Source organism: Schistocerca piceifrons, chromosome 6 (assembly GCF_021461385.2).
Source record: "Schistocerca piceifrons isolate TAMUIC-IGC-003096 chromosome 6, iqSchPice1.1, whole genome shotgun sequence".
Taxonomy (NCBI): domain Eukaryota; kingdom Metazoa; phylum Arthropoda; class Insecta; order Orthoptera; family Acrididae; genus Schistocerca; species Schistocerca piceifrons.
Window position 1 is genome coordinate 175,423,491 of NC_060143.1, and position 15,439 is coordinate 175,438,929.

Genomic DNA, 15,439 nt, shown 5'->3' on the forward strand with positions numbered 1-15,439 from the left:
CACGATGTCGATATATAGGTAATTCAAACTCTATCAGTACTAAAATTCATGAATTATGTTTCAACTATTAATACTCGAAAAATCTTTGAGAAATATTACTTAATTCTCTCATAGAATATTCTGTAAGCAAGTAAGAAAAAAATGTAATTTCTATCACACGTACTAACTGCTTAAAAATACGCGAACAAATAAATATATTCATTACATTTGCGTTATTTTAACCTTCCAGAATATCCGTCCATGAGAACTTAGTTCTTTTCATTGGTATATTTTATTATTAAATTCCATTATAAAATTTACTTTTTTTAGAAAGGAATACTGCAGAGAACATCTATCAACTTGACCCTATTGTGAACTGCTATTTACTGAGCAAATAAATTTTAAATTCATTAAGCATTTGTTTCAACAAAGAATAACTGTGACTGTGGAGCAGCTTATATCTTTGTCGTCGATCTCCACGACTGCACGGTACTCTGTCTGTGTAGGTCTTTGATTGCAGGCAACATGGTGAGTAGAAATTGTGATTGATGTAATCCGTAATCATCTGTGAATTGCAATGGTATTGGATATTATGTTACATTGTTTTATGTTCCTAAAAATATCGTCTATGGTATTTTTGTTTAAGTTAAATAAGTTAGTAATTCATTTATTTTACTGTTGTTTGATATATAGGTTAACGTTCCGAAACAACGTAGGACGTTCTGCAAGAAATGCAAAAAGCATAAGCAGCACAAAGTAACTCAGTACAAGAAGTCTAAAGAAAGACAAGCGTCACAAGGACGACGCCGTTACGACAGAAAGCAGCAAGGTTTCGGTGGACAGACGAAACCCATATTCAGGAAAAAGGTGAGGTTGTCAGTTACTGTACATTATATGTATGCTCCGGCGAAGTGTAAAATGCGTTGGCTGTTAACTTCTGCTCAAGTGCCAGGGAATTACATTCAGTGTTAAAGTGGTAGCAAATCACTTGTCCAGATTAAAAATGGTGTTGTGTACATTGGATTCTATTCCATGCTTTGCCCTTTTGAAGTGATCTTCAAACATTTGATGTTTCAAGTATAATGGTGGCTGGGACTGATCATTGTGTTGTTAACCAAAGCATTTCGTGTACTACAGCCAGTTTCATCCAGATGAGTAATTAGTCAGCATTTTTATATGCAAATTAAGGAAATAGCTTTCACTGTGTTTAATAATTTGCGACCAATAATTTATGTTGAAAGAGTTAAGTAGGTAATATTAAAATGTTAAGTTTCAGTTCAAATTTAATATTTCAGGCGAAAACTACGAAGAAAATAGTTCTGAGAATGGAGTGCACAGAATGCAAATACAGGAAACAAGTTCCTTTAAAACGCTGCAAACATTTTGAACTTGGTGGTGACAAAAAGAGGAAGGTATGTACAGTTGATTTAAGACCTACAGAAGGATGCATGACCAGTTTCTCCCAAGAGTTTTCGAATTACAACCATGTATTACACTGCTTTAGTAATGGTTATGATAAAGGAGCATGTTTTAAAGGTTATGCATCCTTTCATCATTTTTGTTGTCAGCAATTTCCATGTTTGTTTGGTTTCTAATTTGAACTTTTCTTTCTGTTGTAGGGCCAAATGATCCAGTTCTGATTATTTGTAAATATGGTTTATTAAATAAAATGATAATAACATAACAAGTTCCTTTTATTTATGTAAGTTTTCATAAGTTCACTAATAATTAGTCACTGGAGTCAGTGTCAGATTCAATCTCTTCCCTCACTTGTACCTTGGACAGTGCTCCATAATTGCTGAAACCAAAACAAGACAAATTAGAGTATGTTAATGAGTGCTAATGATGGAGAAATTTTCAGATTTGAGATGAAGCTGATTTATGTTTGACTGTGGCATGTGCATGAACTAGAAGTAACATCTAAGTAACCAAAGTATTTCCCAGTTACTATTAACATTTAAGATATAGTAAGCCAGAACAAATTAACAGTTGCATCATAAATTCAATGTTAAATAAGTAAAAAGAAACGGTTTGTAAAATAGAACCAAGGTAATGAAGTAAACTGGAATTTTAATGATGAGGTTTAATATTCATATTACTGTAGTCATTACAACAGTGTATTTTGGTGTATTGTCCGGAATAACATGCCTTTGCTGCTGTTCAAGCAATTTTAATACTTGATCTCCAATTGTATTTTCATTTGATCAAGAGGAAAATGTTATGAATGGGGAAAATAAGATTGACAGGAAATGCTGTTTCTGTATAGTGCAAGAATTAAACAATCTGCAGGTACAAAATGCTATGGGTACCTACTCAAGAACACTTGGATCCATTCCTTCAGCTTGCATCTTCATTCTTACTGCCTGTACTGGAACCCCCACTTGAATCATACGTACAAACTTTGAAAGTGTAGGATCAATTTGTGGTTGAGGGTCTGGTTGCACTGTTGTGGTTTCAGTAGTAACTGGTGGCTGCAGTTCTTCTGGTTTATCTGCACTAGAAGACACTGTAACTGGAACCTCATCAAGACCCGCAATGGAATTTAGCTGAAAGAGTAAATTCTTAATAAATTTTTAAAGTTCAAATTGGGACAATATGACAAAGAATTTAAATGTTTTGTAAGTATTTTTATTGCCATGCAATACCTCACAAGATCAAGCCACTACTCTTGCTTAAACATGTGAAATTGTAATAGCAGATGGTGTCTTTAACTATGTAAGTACTTAATCTGATGTTTTTAAAGTAATTAAGAATTGACTGACAGTGTCTAGTAGTTTCACAGAATGCTTGTGTTTACAGCAGAAAGTTTCCCCTAGACTATTCTTTCTATTTGCTTGTCAGTGTTACACTATTTGAGGCTTGGGCACAATGTTAAACATAATACAACAAATATTTAGTTGATGCAGTTTACTTGACACTGGGGTTTCACTGTAAAGATGCAGAGATGACAAGGATTGAAAGCACTTTTAATGCCACATTTTGCAAAAATAGTTGAAGACTCAAACACGCATAGATGTAAATAGCAAGCTAAGGCATATGAAAGGTGAGAGGATATTGGTATGAAGAATATAGTATGGATGCATAATTACTTAGTTCTAAGAACACACAATTATCCTAAGGAAGCTTATGTGTAATACAGTCTACATGTCATGAAAGAGGGGGTGGTACTTTGTCACCAATTAAAGGAATTACTGCTGGAATACATAGTATATCTTTAGTGTTACTATCTCACACATAACACTTTGGTAGAGATGAATTCAGCTTTCCTGCACCTTATTAATGCTTTATGTGTGTTTTCTAAATACACTCATGATGAACATACTCTGGGGCACGTTGAATCTGTTAATGTAAGTATTATAATTTCATACAACTACTGGATTATTACGTGCTAAAATTTAACGATTCTGTTGGGTGTTGTTATCTATGTAAACATATTTTGTAAAAATCTAGTACAATAACTTTTTGTGCTCTAATAGGAAAGTGTCCTTGGAATCATTACTGTATGCCTGCAGAGCATACATTCTTGGTCAAATATATTTCCACTTTTGTAAGGGCATATTGTAGTTCCCTGAGCATCCATTCTTAAGCAAAAGTTATAGCTGTTGTAAACATGAACCTTGGTTTCACCACCACATTGCTTTACTAGGCATGGTCCTATTAAGAGGTGAGTCATTGCATTCCTCTAACCTTTGAACTGACTTTGCCCCGCCAGTTATTTAGGGAACTTCAGTTTAACATTCCTAATTGTGTGTGTGTGTGTGTGCGTGTGTGTGTGTGTGTGGTGGTTCTCCCCCCCCACACACACACACACACACACACACACACACACACACACACTCTCTCTCTCTCTCTCTCTCTCTCTCTCTCTCTCTCTCTATCAAACATTGCAAGAGTTGTTGGAAGTGAAAAGTGAAGGATACAAGGACTGATTGTTTTGCACAATGCAAACTAATGGTTAATAAGTGTCAATTTAACACCACGCAACTGGCTGTATTGATATTGCTTCAGCATAGTTTAGGGAATCGCATTTTAACCTGTATTGTGCATTCATTTCTACATACACCATTATCAGATGAGTCGCACAACGTGCCTGACAAATTTCATGGTACCAACCTGCAAACATTTGGTTTACTAATTTGAGAGTCTAATGAGCTGCTTAACCTGGATCAAAATTTACTTTCTCTAATTATTCAAGGGTCATGTTGGCCCACCAGATTTGACTTTTTCCAAGGAAAGTGAAGTTTGCATCCACCTCTGTAATAAAGCATGAAACTCGTGCTTAACTCAAATCCTTGTGCATCTGACCAGATCTGGTAATGATTTTTTTAACAATTTCTGTTCAATACTGCCTTAGCACATGAACTTTGCCTGAAAGTTGAAATATTTCTAGAATTCCTCTGTGATGTGTATTAATATGCCTGTTCCATATTGCAGCAATAAAAAAAGCCTATAATTAAATGTGATATGACCCCCAATGCCATGTGTGTATTGAGCTGTAATATGAAGCATCCAAGAGTGGATCTGGGAGTATACTCTTTGAGATGATATTGGGAACATATGTTTACCTTTTCTTTAAATTTTATTTTTTAAGTTCACAATGGGCACAACCATACTGGTAAGACCAACACAATGAGGCCAAAATTGCATGTATTTGACCAATGACTGGGTGCTAAGGCATGACTGGCTGTGCCTAGAGTCGGAGGCCGCACGTGTGCGCATGTGATCTCTAGCTCTAGAAGAGAACTTTGCCTGAAAGCTGAAATATTTCTAGAATTCCTCTATGTGATGTGTAGTGGCAGGGGTAAAATACAGGGAGCGAAAGGCTATTTACAATTTGTACAGAAACCAGATCGCAGCTATAAGAGTCGAGGGACATCAAAGGGAAGCAGTGGTTGGGAAGGGAGTGAGACAGGGTTGTAGTCTCTCCCCAATGTTATTCAATCTGTATATTGAGCAAGCAGTGAAGGAAACAAAAGAAAAATTCGTAGTAGGTATTAAAATCCATGGAGAAGAAATAAAAACTTTGAGGTTCGCCGATGACATTGTAATTCTGTCAGAGACCGCAAAGGACTTGGAAGAGCAGTTGAATGGAATGGATAGTGTATTGAAAGGAGGGTATAAGATGAACATCAACAAAAGCAAAACGAGGATAATGGAATGTAGTTGAATTAAGTTGGGTGATGCTGAGGGCATTAGATTAGGAAATGAGACACTTAAGGTAGTAAAGGAAGTTTGCTATTTGGGGAGCAAAATAACTGATGATGGTCAAAGTAGAGAGGATATAAAATGTAGACTGGCAATGGCAAGGAAAGCGTTTCTGAAGAAGAGAAATTTGTTAACATCGGGTATAAATTTAAGTGTCAGGAAGTCATTTCTGAAAGTATTTGTATGGAGTGTAGCCATGTACAGAAGTGAAACATGGACAATAAATAGTTTGGACAAGAAGAGAATAGAAGCTTTTGAAATGTGGTGCTACAGAAGAATGCTGAAGATTATATGGGTAGATCACATAACTAATGAGGAGGTATTGAATAGAATTGGGGAGAAGTGGAGTTTGTGGCACAACTTGACTAGAAGAAGGGAATGGTTGGTAGGACATGTGTTGAGGCATCAAGGGATCACCAATTTAGTATTGGAGGGCAGTGTGGAGGGTAAAAATCGTAGAGGGAGACCAAGAGATGAATACACTAAGCAAATTCAGAAGGATGTAGGTTGCAGTAGGTGCTGGGGGATGAAGAAGCTTGCACAGGATAGAGTAGCATGGAGAGCTGCATCAAACCAGTCTCAGGACTGAAGACCACAACAACAATATCAATAAGATTTACATAAGAAGATTTAAATGTCATGCTTCTATGTCTGCATCTACTTGATTACTCTGATATTCACAATTAAGTGCCTGGCAGAGGGTTCATTGAACCACATTAGAGTTACTTCTCTACCGTTCCACTCTAACAGTGCACAGGAAAAATGAACACTTAAATCTTTCCGTGTGATCTCTCATTTCTCTTATTTTATTATGATGATCATTCATACCCATGTATGTTATTGTCCACACAATATTTTCAAACTCTGAAGAGAAAGTTGGTGATTGAAATTTCATGAGAAGATTCTGTGTTTGTGTGTGTGGGGGGGATGATAATCTGCCTTTGTTTTAGCGATTGCTACCACAATTTGCAGGTCATATCTATTACACTATCTCCTCTATTTCGTGATTACAAAATGAGCTACCTTTCTTTGAACTTTTTTGATATCCTCCATCAATCCTATATGATGCAGTTCCCATACACCAGAAGAGGACGGACCAGCGTAGTGTAAGCAGTAGACGTGTCTCATTTTCTAAGTTTTCTGCCAATAAATCAAGTCTTTGGTTTGCTCTCCCCACAACATAATATATGGGATCATTCCAATTTAGGTTATTCATAACTATAATCCCTAAGCATATTGTTGAATTTATAGCCTTTAGATTTGTGTGCTTTATCCTGTAACCAAAATTTAGTAGATTCCTTTTAGTACTTGTTTGGGTGACTCTTCACGCTTTCATTATTTAGAGACAATTGTCACTTTTTGCATGATGCAGATATCTTGTCTAAATCATTTTCCAATTTGTTTTGATTGTTTGATGACTTTATAAGATGGTAAATGACAGTATTTTCTGCAAACAATTTAAGAGCGCATGTCAGATTGTCTCCTGAATCATTTACGTAGACCAGGAGCAGCAGAGGGCCTATAACACCTCCTTGGGCAACACCAGATATCACTCCTGTTTTACTCGATGATTTTTCCATTGATTACTGTGATCTTTCAGACAGGAAATCACGAATGCAGTTGCGAAACTGAGACAATACTCCCATAGGCACACAATTTGATTAGAAGTTGCTTGTGAGGAATGTGGTGCCAAGAGCCTTCTTGAACTCTAAAAATATGGTATCAATTTGACAACCCCTGTTGATAGCACTCATTACTTTGGGAAAGTAAAGAGCTGCCAGTGTTTCACAAGAACAATATTTTTCCGAATCTGTGTTGGCTTTTTGTCTATAAATCATTTTCGTTGTGGTAACTCATGATGGAAAATACCACATGTTCCAAAATCCTTCAACAAATCAACATTAGCGATTCGGGTCTGAATTTTGACGAGCAAGTGGTTGTGTATGATTGTTGACTATGGAGCTATTGTTTCAGTACACTCTGAAAGGAACATAGCTGGTATACAATATCGACTGGAGGCCTTGCCATTACAGAGTGAGTTAAGCTGCTTCACTACACCGAGGATGTCTACATAAGTTACTTCTGTCAGCTGTTGTTCTAGAAATGAATATTGGAATATTTACTTCATCTTCTGTGGTGAAAAAAATTCAGAAAGCTGTACTTAGTAAGTCTGCTTTACTGGTACTGTCATCCATTACATCAACTTTATTGTCATGCAGTGAAGGTATCGATTGTGTCTTTCCAGCAGTTTACTTCACATATGACCAGAATCTCTTGCATTTTCTGCCAGATTTCGAAACCAAGTCCCCTTGTGGAAACAATAAAAAGCATCTCTCACTGAAGTTCCACTAAGTTTTAAGCTTCTGTATAACTTTGCCAATTTTGGGGGTTTTGCGTTCTTTGAAGTTGGCATGCTTCTTTCATTGATTCTGCAGCTGTGTTTGGACCCACTTTGTGTACCAAGGAGGATCAGTACCTCTCCTATTAGTTTATTCGATATATATCTCTCTCAACTGCCATCAATATTATTTCTTTGAATTTAAATCACATCTGATCTACACTTACATAATGAGAGTGGAAGGAATGGACACTGTCTCTTAGGAAGGCATCAAGTAAGTTTTTATCTTCTTTTTTAAATAGATATATTTTGGTGGGTTTTGATGTTACAGCCTGTAGTCTAGCTACAACAACATTGTGTATACTAATTCCATAGCCATCATGATGCTCCCTATTTGCTCAGGATTATTTGTTGCGAAGAGGTCAGGTATGTTTTTGCAACCACATACACTTTGAGTGGACTCTTGAACTAATTGTTTAAAATAATTTTCTGAGAATACATTCAGATCTATTTCGGAAGACATTTTATGCCTACCACTGACTTTAAACATGTATTTTCGTCAACATATTTACGGTGGATGGAAGTCACTACCAATTATAATACTGTATGAGTGGGGTACCTATTTGAAATGAGACTCAAGTTTTCTTGGAACTGTACAGCAATTATATTGTCTGAGTCAGGGGGGTGGTAAAAGGAACCAATTACTAATTTATTCTGATTGTGAAGTATAATCTGAAACCATACCACCTTACAGGAAGTGTCTTCTTCAAATTCACTGTAAGGTAAATTACTTCTGGCAGCAATGAACACTCCACCACCAACTGTATTTAATGTATCCTTTTTGAACACAATTGGGTCATTTGTAAAAATTTAGGCTTAACTTATTTCTGGCTTGGGCTGCTTTCTGCAGCAGATTTACTGAGTGAACAGCGTAAATGTAGTAATCAATAAACTTCTTTCCTTTCATCATTTTGTGGATGTTGTCAGCGAGAAACTTTTGTAAAGGTTTGTTGCAAGTCACTAAATGCTCTCATTTTCAAATACTGTATGAATAAAATATGGATATTCACATGTCGTGGGCTGTACTGCTTTTTCACCCCCACCTCTTTGACAGGTAGGTTCTTACATATTCCCCCCCCCCCCCCCCCCCACACACACACACACACACACACACACAGACAGCAATAATCTGCAGACAGTAAGTGATAAGTGAACCAAATTTGTTTTAAATCGGTCGCGGGATTAGGAGATGTGGAACATACATATATGTGTACTTCCATTTTTGTAACATGTATGGATACTATGACTTCAGTTTTCCTTTATAGCTGGCCAAGGCAGTCAGAGACAGGGTGGCTAACATCTGGGATTAAACTACATTGTACTAGGAAGAAAGAAATTTATTTCATGCATAAAACTAACTCTACTGAAAGTCAAGGTGCACTACAAACAATACTGCAAAGTTCTCTAGCTTCTCATCAAAAGTGTAAAAACAATTGATTGTGCACAAAAAATTCCAAGAAGAAAAAAATTGCCTTGTAACAATTACTATCTGCAATAGAAGATGTTTGACAGATGATGTCAAATTCAAATCATTAGTCCACCACAAGCTGCCATCAGTATATGGGGAGGGGAAGATTCCTTGAGTGCGCACAAAACATCAGCTGGCACAGTGTTAGCATGGTAAATAGACCAATTTTAACTACTCAGGATGCAGTGTCAGGTCCAGCTGATATGCATGATGATGTCTGTGGGGACAATAGGTGAAAATACAGGGATCAAAAATGAACCATCAAACACAGATCCATTGGATTTGTTCAAAAACCACGGGAGGGGGTGGTATACTTACAAAAGGCCATGAGACACAGGAAGATAACACTTGACTTACACCACAGTGAGAAAGAGTTGCCTTTATCAAATACTGGAATGTAAGGAAAACACTGTCCAAGTGACCCATGAAAAGGTTGGCATAGAAAAGAGCCATCCTTGTGCCCATGACCTTGCCCCTGATCTGTTTGTATGTCTGGTACCCGAAGGTAAAGTAGTTCTTGTTAAGTACAAATTTGATTAAAGTGAGCAGGGAGGATGTTATAAGTTTGGAATCACTTGGGCACTGCTCGAGGTAATATTTAGTGCGGGCCATGTACATGGGGGATGTAGATATAGAGGAAGGTGGCATCAATGGTGAGATGCTAGTGGGACGGGCATAGATTTCACATGATCTGGGAAATGGTTGGTGTCTTTAATGTACAAGGGTACTTCAATTCTGTCTTTGCAACTATAAGTAGTTGAAAAAAGATAGAATTAAAATACCCCCAATAATCTCTTTTATAGACTGATTGCATTTCCTAAGTATTCTACCAATAAAGTAAAGGCTGCCACCTGCTTTACCTACGACTGAGCCTATGTGATCACTCTGTTTCATATCCCTACATATTATATTTCCCTGTGTTCCAGGTATGATTCATTGATGCTATAGTCAAAAGGCTTCATTTTATTATTTTGTGAAGTTCACTATTTTACATTTTAAAGCAAACTACCAGTCTTTGCATCACATTGAAATCGTATCAAGATATGACTGAATATTTGTGGAGCTTCTTTCAGACAATGTTTCATTATAGTTAACTACATCATCTGTGAAAAGTCTGAGGTTACCATTAATATTGTCTGCAAGGTCATTATTATACAACATGAATAGCAATTGTTCCAACACACTTTCCAGGGCACACTCAAAGTTAATTCTACATCTGTCAATGACTCTCCATCCAAAATAACTTGCTGTGTCCTTCCTATCAGAAACCCCAATCCAATCACAAATTTAATTCAATACCTCATACAATCACACTTTTGATAATAAGTGTAGATATGGTACTGAGTCAAATGATTTTTTAGAAATCGACAAATATTGCATCTGATAGACTGCCTCTATTCATGGCTTTCAAGATATCATGAGAGGAAAGTGTAAGTTGGTTTTCACATGATCAGTGTTTTCAGAAAGCTGAACAACATGCCTCAACAGTTAAAATATCTTTGATACTAACTGAAGAAGGGCCTTCATGTCTATCTGGTCATTCTTCTTTGGCTTCCCAAATTTCCTTCGTGAAAATGCTACAAAGATAGGTTCTACAATAGTTCCTCACTATCAAGAACCATGGGAGATAAGTATGACAGATAGAGCTTTACGGCACATGAAACCAATGAAGCAGCTGATTTATTATCTAATCCTTGTCCTTGTTCAATTGATGGGATATTCCAAGACTTCTATGAGATTGAGAAATAAAACCTTGATCATTCTCCTCCTCTGCCCACTCCATTCGATAAGTGACTAGCATGACACCTGTGTTATAAACATTTTCCTTTTTTAACTCTAATAATTACAAAAGAAGGTACAGCTGTCATCAACTCAAAGGCTGGTTTAAACACCACAGTGCACAGGCACAGCCCTACTGGAGGTAGAAAGACATTGCCTTCCTCTGACCTTTGAACTGACTTATCCAGTCAGCTGTATGGGGACCTACAATTTAACATGGAGTTTGGACTACAAATCAACTTGGTATTTTTCACGTTAACAATTGCTGCCAGAGAAGAATGAAGTAAGGGACATAAAAATCGTAGTTCAATACACATATTCTAAAACAACCACAGATTGTAAAGACAGTTGTATTAAGGCAAACATATGTATAAAGTTGATACAAAATAAAAATATTTACTTGTATTACCTTAGTTTCAAGAATACAGAGTGAAGCTTCAAGTTTCTGAAGTCTACTATCAAACTTCTCCAAACGTAGCTCACATGATTGTGAAAATTTATTTAGAAAAGATACAGTGTTGGTTATGAAATGGTTTATGAAGGCATACATCCTCTTCTGATGAATTGGTGTCACCTTTAAAATCAAAACCATTTAAAATTACAATATGTTACCAGGAGATATGGAATATAAACAGATCATTATTCAGACTGTAACAAATGCATAGCAGCAACAAATGTAGTCTGTTACTACATTTCATTGGCTTAATAAATAAAGTAAATTATTTATTACAATATGTGCAAAATATAGTCACACACACGCACACAAAGAGAGAGAGAGAGAGAGGGTCCCTAAAGTTTATTACAAAGGAAAGAAGACAGATAAAGACAATAAATTAAACATACATGTATCCGGCAGAGCACTACACTAAAACTTAAAGGGCTGATCACTCTGCAACACACTAACATCTCAGTGATAAAAATGGTGGTATTTCTGATGGAAACAAAGTTTTAAACAGCATAACACATTTAGCTCACTGGCAGTTAAAATAGGAGTCTTGTCTCCACAGTCAAAAGATAGTGTTTGTAACAAAAACTGCATAGCAGGAATGATCTTCTGTAGAACTTTCAAGCCTTGCATGAGAAGACAGTGCCTATGTGGATTTGGGTCAGGATGGATTTGTCTTAAAGAAGGCCTGAAACGAGGTAATAGACAGTTGGATAGCTCATTACAGCAAACACAATTTACTGTCCTTCATTTCAGACACAATTCTGCAAACTCGGGTGACAAACAAGGAGTCAAATCTGAGAGAATAGCTTATTTTGTTCTCCGTAGGCCTTCCAAGTAGTGTCAGCATCCTCATTTCACAGGATTCCAATGCATCAGACTGCTCATCCACTATCAGCTTATGAAACAGATAAAGAGTTTTTGAACATTTCCTTTGCCGGTAGATTTGCTACAACACTTGCAAGAGACGAGAAATATCTTCCCTTGATTGTACCCTACTTACACCAGCATCTTCAGAACTGCATATAGCCTAACATCAAATACTATAAATTTGTCGTTTTAGATTGCAACTTGGAAACAGCACATTTCCCATTGGTCTGCATTCTGGAAAATTTATCTGTACCAATGGGTTGTGCAACCCAATAATGACTGAGGAGCAACAAGCTGAAAAAGTATATCCGCTTACAGAGAGAAATTAAATGAACAAACAATGGATGTATGTGTGACAATTTTAGCAACGAAAAACACGTAATTCGACAAACAAATGGCCAAATACAGAAGAAAATAGCAGGCAACAAAAAATTAAATCCATTTATATAATGATAAATCAAGACAAAAATGTAATCTTTGCAACCTAATTCCTAAATTTCTTCAATGTTCCATGTATGCTTTCACAAATACTAAACAGAAAATAAAAAAAAGGGAAAGCCATATTCATACTTCAAATTCCACTCAGCTATCATACCATTCACCTTAATTTCCCATAAGTTCAACATAGTGTATAACCATCAGTAAAGGAAAAGGCAACACTCCAGCATTTCAAAGTGAATTTATGAGACAACTACGTATAGCCTGATCACATATTGGATAACTACAAAACTCTTTCACCTTTTCACCCAAAAGCAAAATTCAGAACGCAGTGCACAATGAAGAGCAGCTGCTGATGGAAAATGGCAGCTCCCCAGCCTCAGCACAGGGTTGGATATAGGACTGGTTCTGGAGAGACCTGCAGTTAGTGTGATATCCTTATTGTGGATACTATTTATAGTCGTGATGTAGATAGCCTTGCTGATCCATAAGTTGTGTAGTGATAATTTAACTGGGATTCTACAAAAGCTTAATAAAACTGGAGCATATGTTCCCTGCTACCACGACCTGTGACTACAGCACTTAAATGTATTAAGAACCTCGAGGGATTTTATTTTCATTTCCCTTCGGTATGGTAACAACTACAGCTATGAATCAAACTGGGGCATCAAAAAGTCACAAACTTTAAAACTTAACATGGTGTTTCTTGCCTGCAGATTATTACATTACAAATTTAACTATAAGAATTGAAATCAAAACATGCTTACACACACTCTTACGTAAATAATAATAATAATAATAATAATAATGTAAAGTAAGTATGACCAGACCAGCTCAATCTTCCACTCTCCTAACTTTAAGTTGCTGCTGGCAAGTTGTTGGGAAGGCTGGAAGAGAAACAAAAAAAATGACAAGTCTGTCCACGAATAAGGAACATTCCACTGGTGTCTTTACTATCAACAATATACTATTTTATGGCAATAACAAATAGGGTTAAACATAAAACAATTCTTGAATGACACGATTCTACAACTCAAATTTGTCAGACACAATGTTGTGAAAAAAACACTGAGACAGGAAGAACTGTATGGTTAAAGACAGCAGTTCACATAAGCTACACGAAAAACAGACCAAAAGGCATCTGTGAATAAGGATAACTGGTAAGCTCCTTCCGCAGGCGTGTGTGTGTGTGTTTTTTTTTCCTCTGCTGCTGCTTGGTAAGTAGATTTTTTTTCTATCCATTTATGTTATATTATCACTAATTGAATATTTTCATTGTTATATCTACCGTCTTTTTTGGTATGTACATGAAGGAGGGGAGCTACTGTAAGGATTTTGATAAGCTTTTCACTAATAGACTGATTCACAAGCAAAGTTTGTGAATTTAATTTATTACCACTATGTCAGACAAGTCATCTGGAAATACACACATCAAAAAAAGTTTTGCATCACCCCAGTTCCCAGAACTCCTGAAGATAAACGTTGATGGTGGACACTGTATCACAGACACAGTCCCTTTGACTGTTCAGAGATGTCACTAAACCTGCCCAAAGATGTAAACAACTAAGCATGAGCAGAGCATATTCGATGGAGGGTGTCAGACAGCGGATCAGTGCCAGTCATTCCACCAGGAAGGAGGTACATGGCTCGTGTTATCTGTAGTTCAACCATGCCTAGATGATCAATACCGCAGTTTGATTGCGTCCACATTGTTACTTTGTGCCAGGAAGGCCTCTCAACAAGGGAAGTGTCCAGGAGTCTCGGAGTGAACCAAAGCAATGCTGTTTGTACATGGAGGACAGGAACTGTCAATGACATGCCTCGGTCAGGCCACCCAAGGGCTACTACTGCAGTGGATAACCACTACCTATGGATTATGGCTTGGAGGACCCCTGACAGCAACACTACCATGTTGAATAATGCTTTTTGTGCACCCACAGGATGTCGTGTTACAACTCAAACTGTGCGCAATAGGCTGCATGATGTGAAACTTCACTCAAGATGTCCATGGCGAGGTCCATCTTTGTAACCAGGACACCATGCAGTGCGGTACAGATGGGCCCAACAAAATGCTGAATGGACCGCTCAGGATTGGCATCACATTCTCTTCATCAATGAGTGTTGCATATGCCTTCAACCAGACAATTATCGGACACATGTTTGGAGGCAACCTGGTCAGGCTGAATGCCTTAGACACACTGAGTGCAGCAAGGTGGAGGTTCCCTGCTGTTTTGGGGTGGCATTACGTGGGACCAACGTACGCCACTGGTGGTCATGGAAGGCGCCGTAACAGCTGTAAGATACGTGAATGCCATCCTCCGACCAATAGTGCAACCATATCGGCAGCATATTGGTGAGGCATTTGTCTTCATGGATGACAATTCGCGCCCCCATTGTGCACATCTTGTGAATGACTTCCTTCAGGGTAGCGACATAACTTGACTTGAGTGGCCAGCATGTTCTCCAGGCACGAACCCTATCGAATATGCCTGGGATAGATTGAAAAGGACTGTTTATGGACGATGTGATGCGCCAACCATTGTGAGGAATCTACACCAAATCGCCGTTGAGAAGTGGGACAATGTGGACCAACAGTGCTTTGATGAACTTGTGGATAGTATTCCACAACGAATACAGGAATGCTTCATTGCAAGAGGATGTGCTACTGGGTATTACAGGTACTGGTGTGTTCAGCAATATGGACAACCGCCTCTGAAGGTCTCGCTGTATGGTGGTAAAACATGCAATGTATGGTTTTCATGAGCAATAAAAAGGGTGGAAATGATGTTTATGTTAATCTCTATTCAAATTTTCTGTACAGGTTCCAAAACTCATGCATTTAGATACTAAGTGCTAC

At 37.4% G+C, this 15,439-nt stretch overlaps 2 protein-coding genes across 4 annotated transcripts in view; one reads left to right on the plus strand and one right to left on the minus strand.

Annotated features, from left to right (window-relative positions):
- Positions 1–350: 350 nt before the first annotated feature.
- Positions 351–1,663, plus strand: LOC124802588 (60S ribosomal protein L44). Of its 2 annotated transcripts, none has more exons than XM_047263462.1 (4): positions 351–507; positions 673–846; positions 1,275–1,391; positions 1,599–1,663. In XM_047263462.1, the coding sequence occupies exons 1-4, from the start codon at positions 505–507 to the stop codon at positions 1,617–1,619; spliced, it is 315 nt and encodes a 104-aa protein (XP_047119418.1). In that variant the 5' UTR covers positions 351–504; the 3' UTR covers positions 1,620–1,663. The 2 variants fall into 2 exon arrangements, with proteins under 2 accessions (XP_047119418.1, XP_047119419.1); XM_047263463.1 differs by having other exon boundaries at positions 503–559.
- The window catches only part of LOC124802586 (WASH complex subunit 3), a 59,358-nt gene continuing 45,538 nt past the window's right edge, over positions 1,620–15,439 (minus strand). The window contains exons 2-5 of one of the 2 annotated variants that reach the window (XM_047263459.1): positions 13,413–13,469; positions 11,239–11,403; positions 2,293–2,525; positions 1,620–1,777 (exon numbers count right to left, since the gene is read on the minus strand). In XM_047263459.1, coding sequence (XP_047119415.1) covers positions 1,708–1,777; positions 2,293–2,525; positions 11,239–11,403; positions 13,413–13,469 — 525 coding nt within the window. In that variant the 3' untranslated portion in view covers positions 1,620–1,707. The remainder of the gene's footprint in view (positions 1,778–2,292; positions 2,526–11,238; positions 11,404–13,412; positions 13,470–15,439) is intronic. The other variant, XM_047263460.1, reaches the window with a different exon arrangement.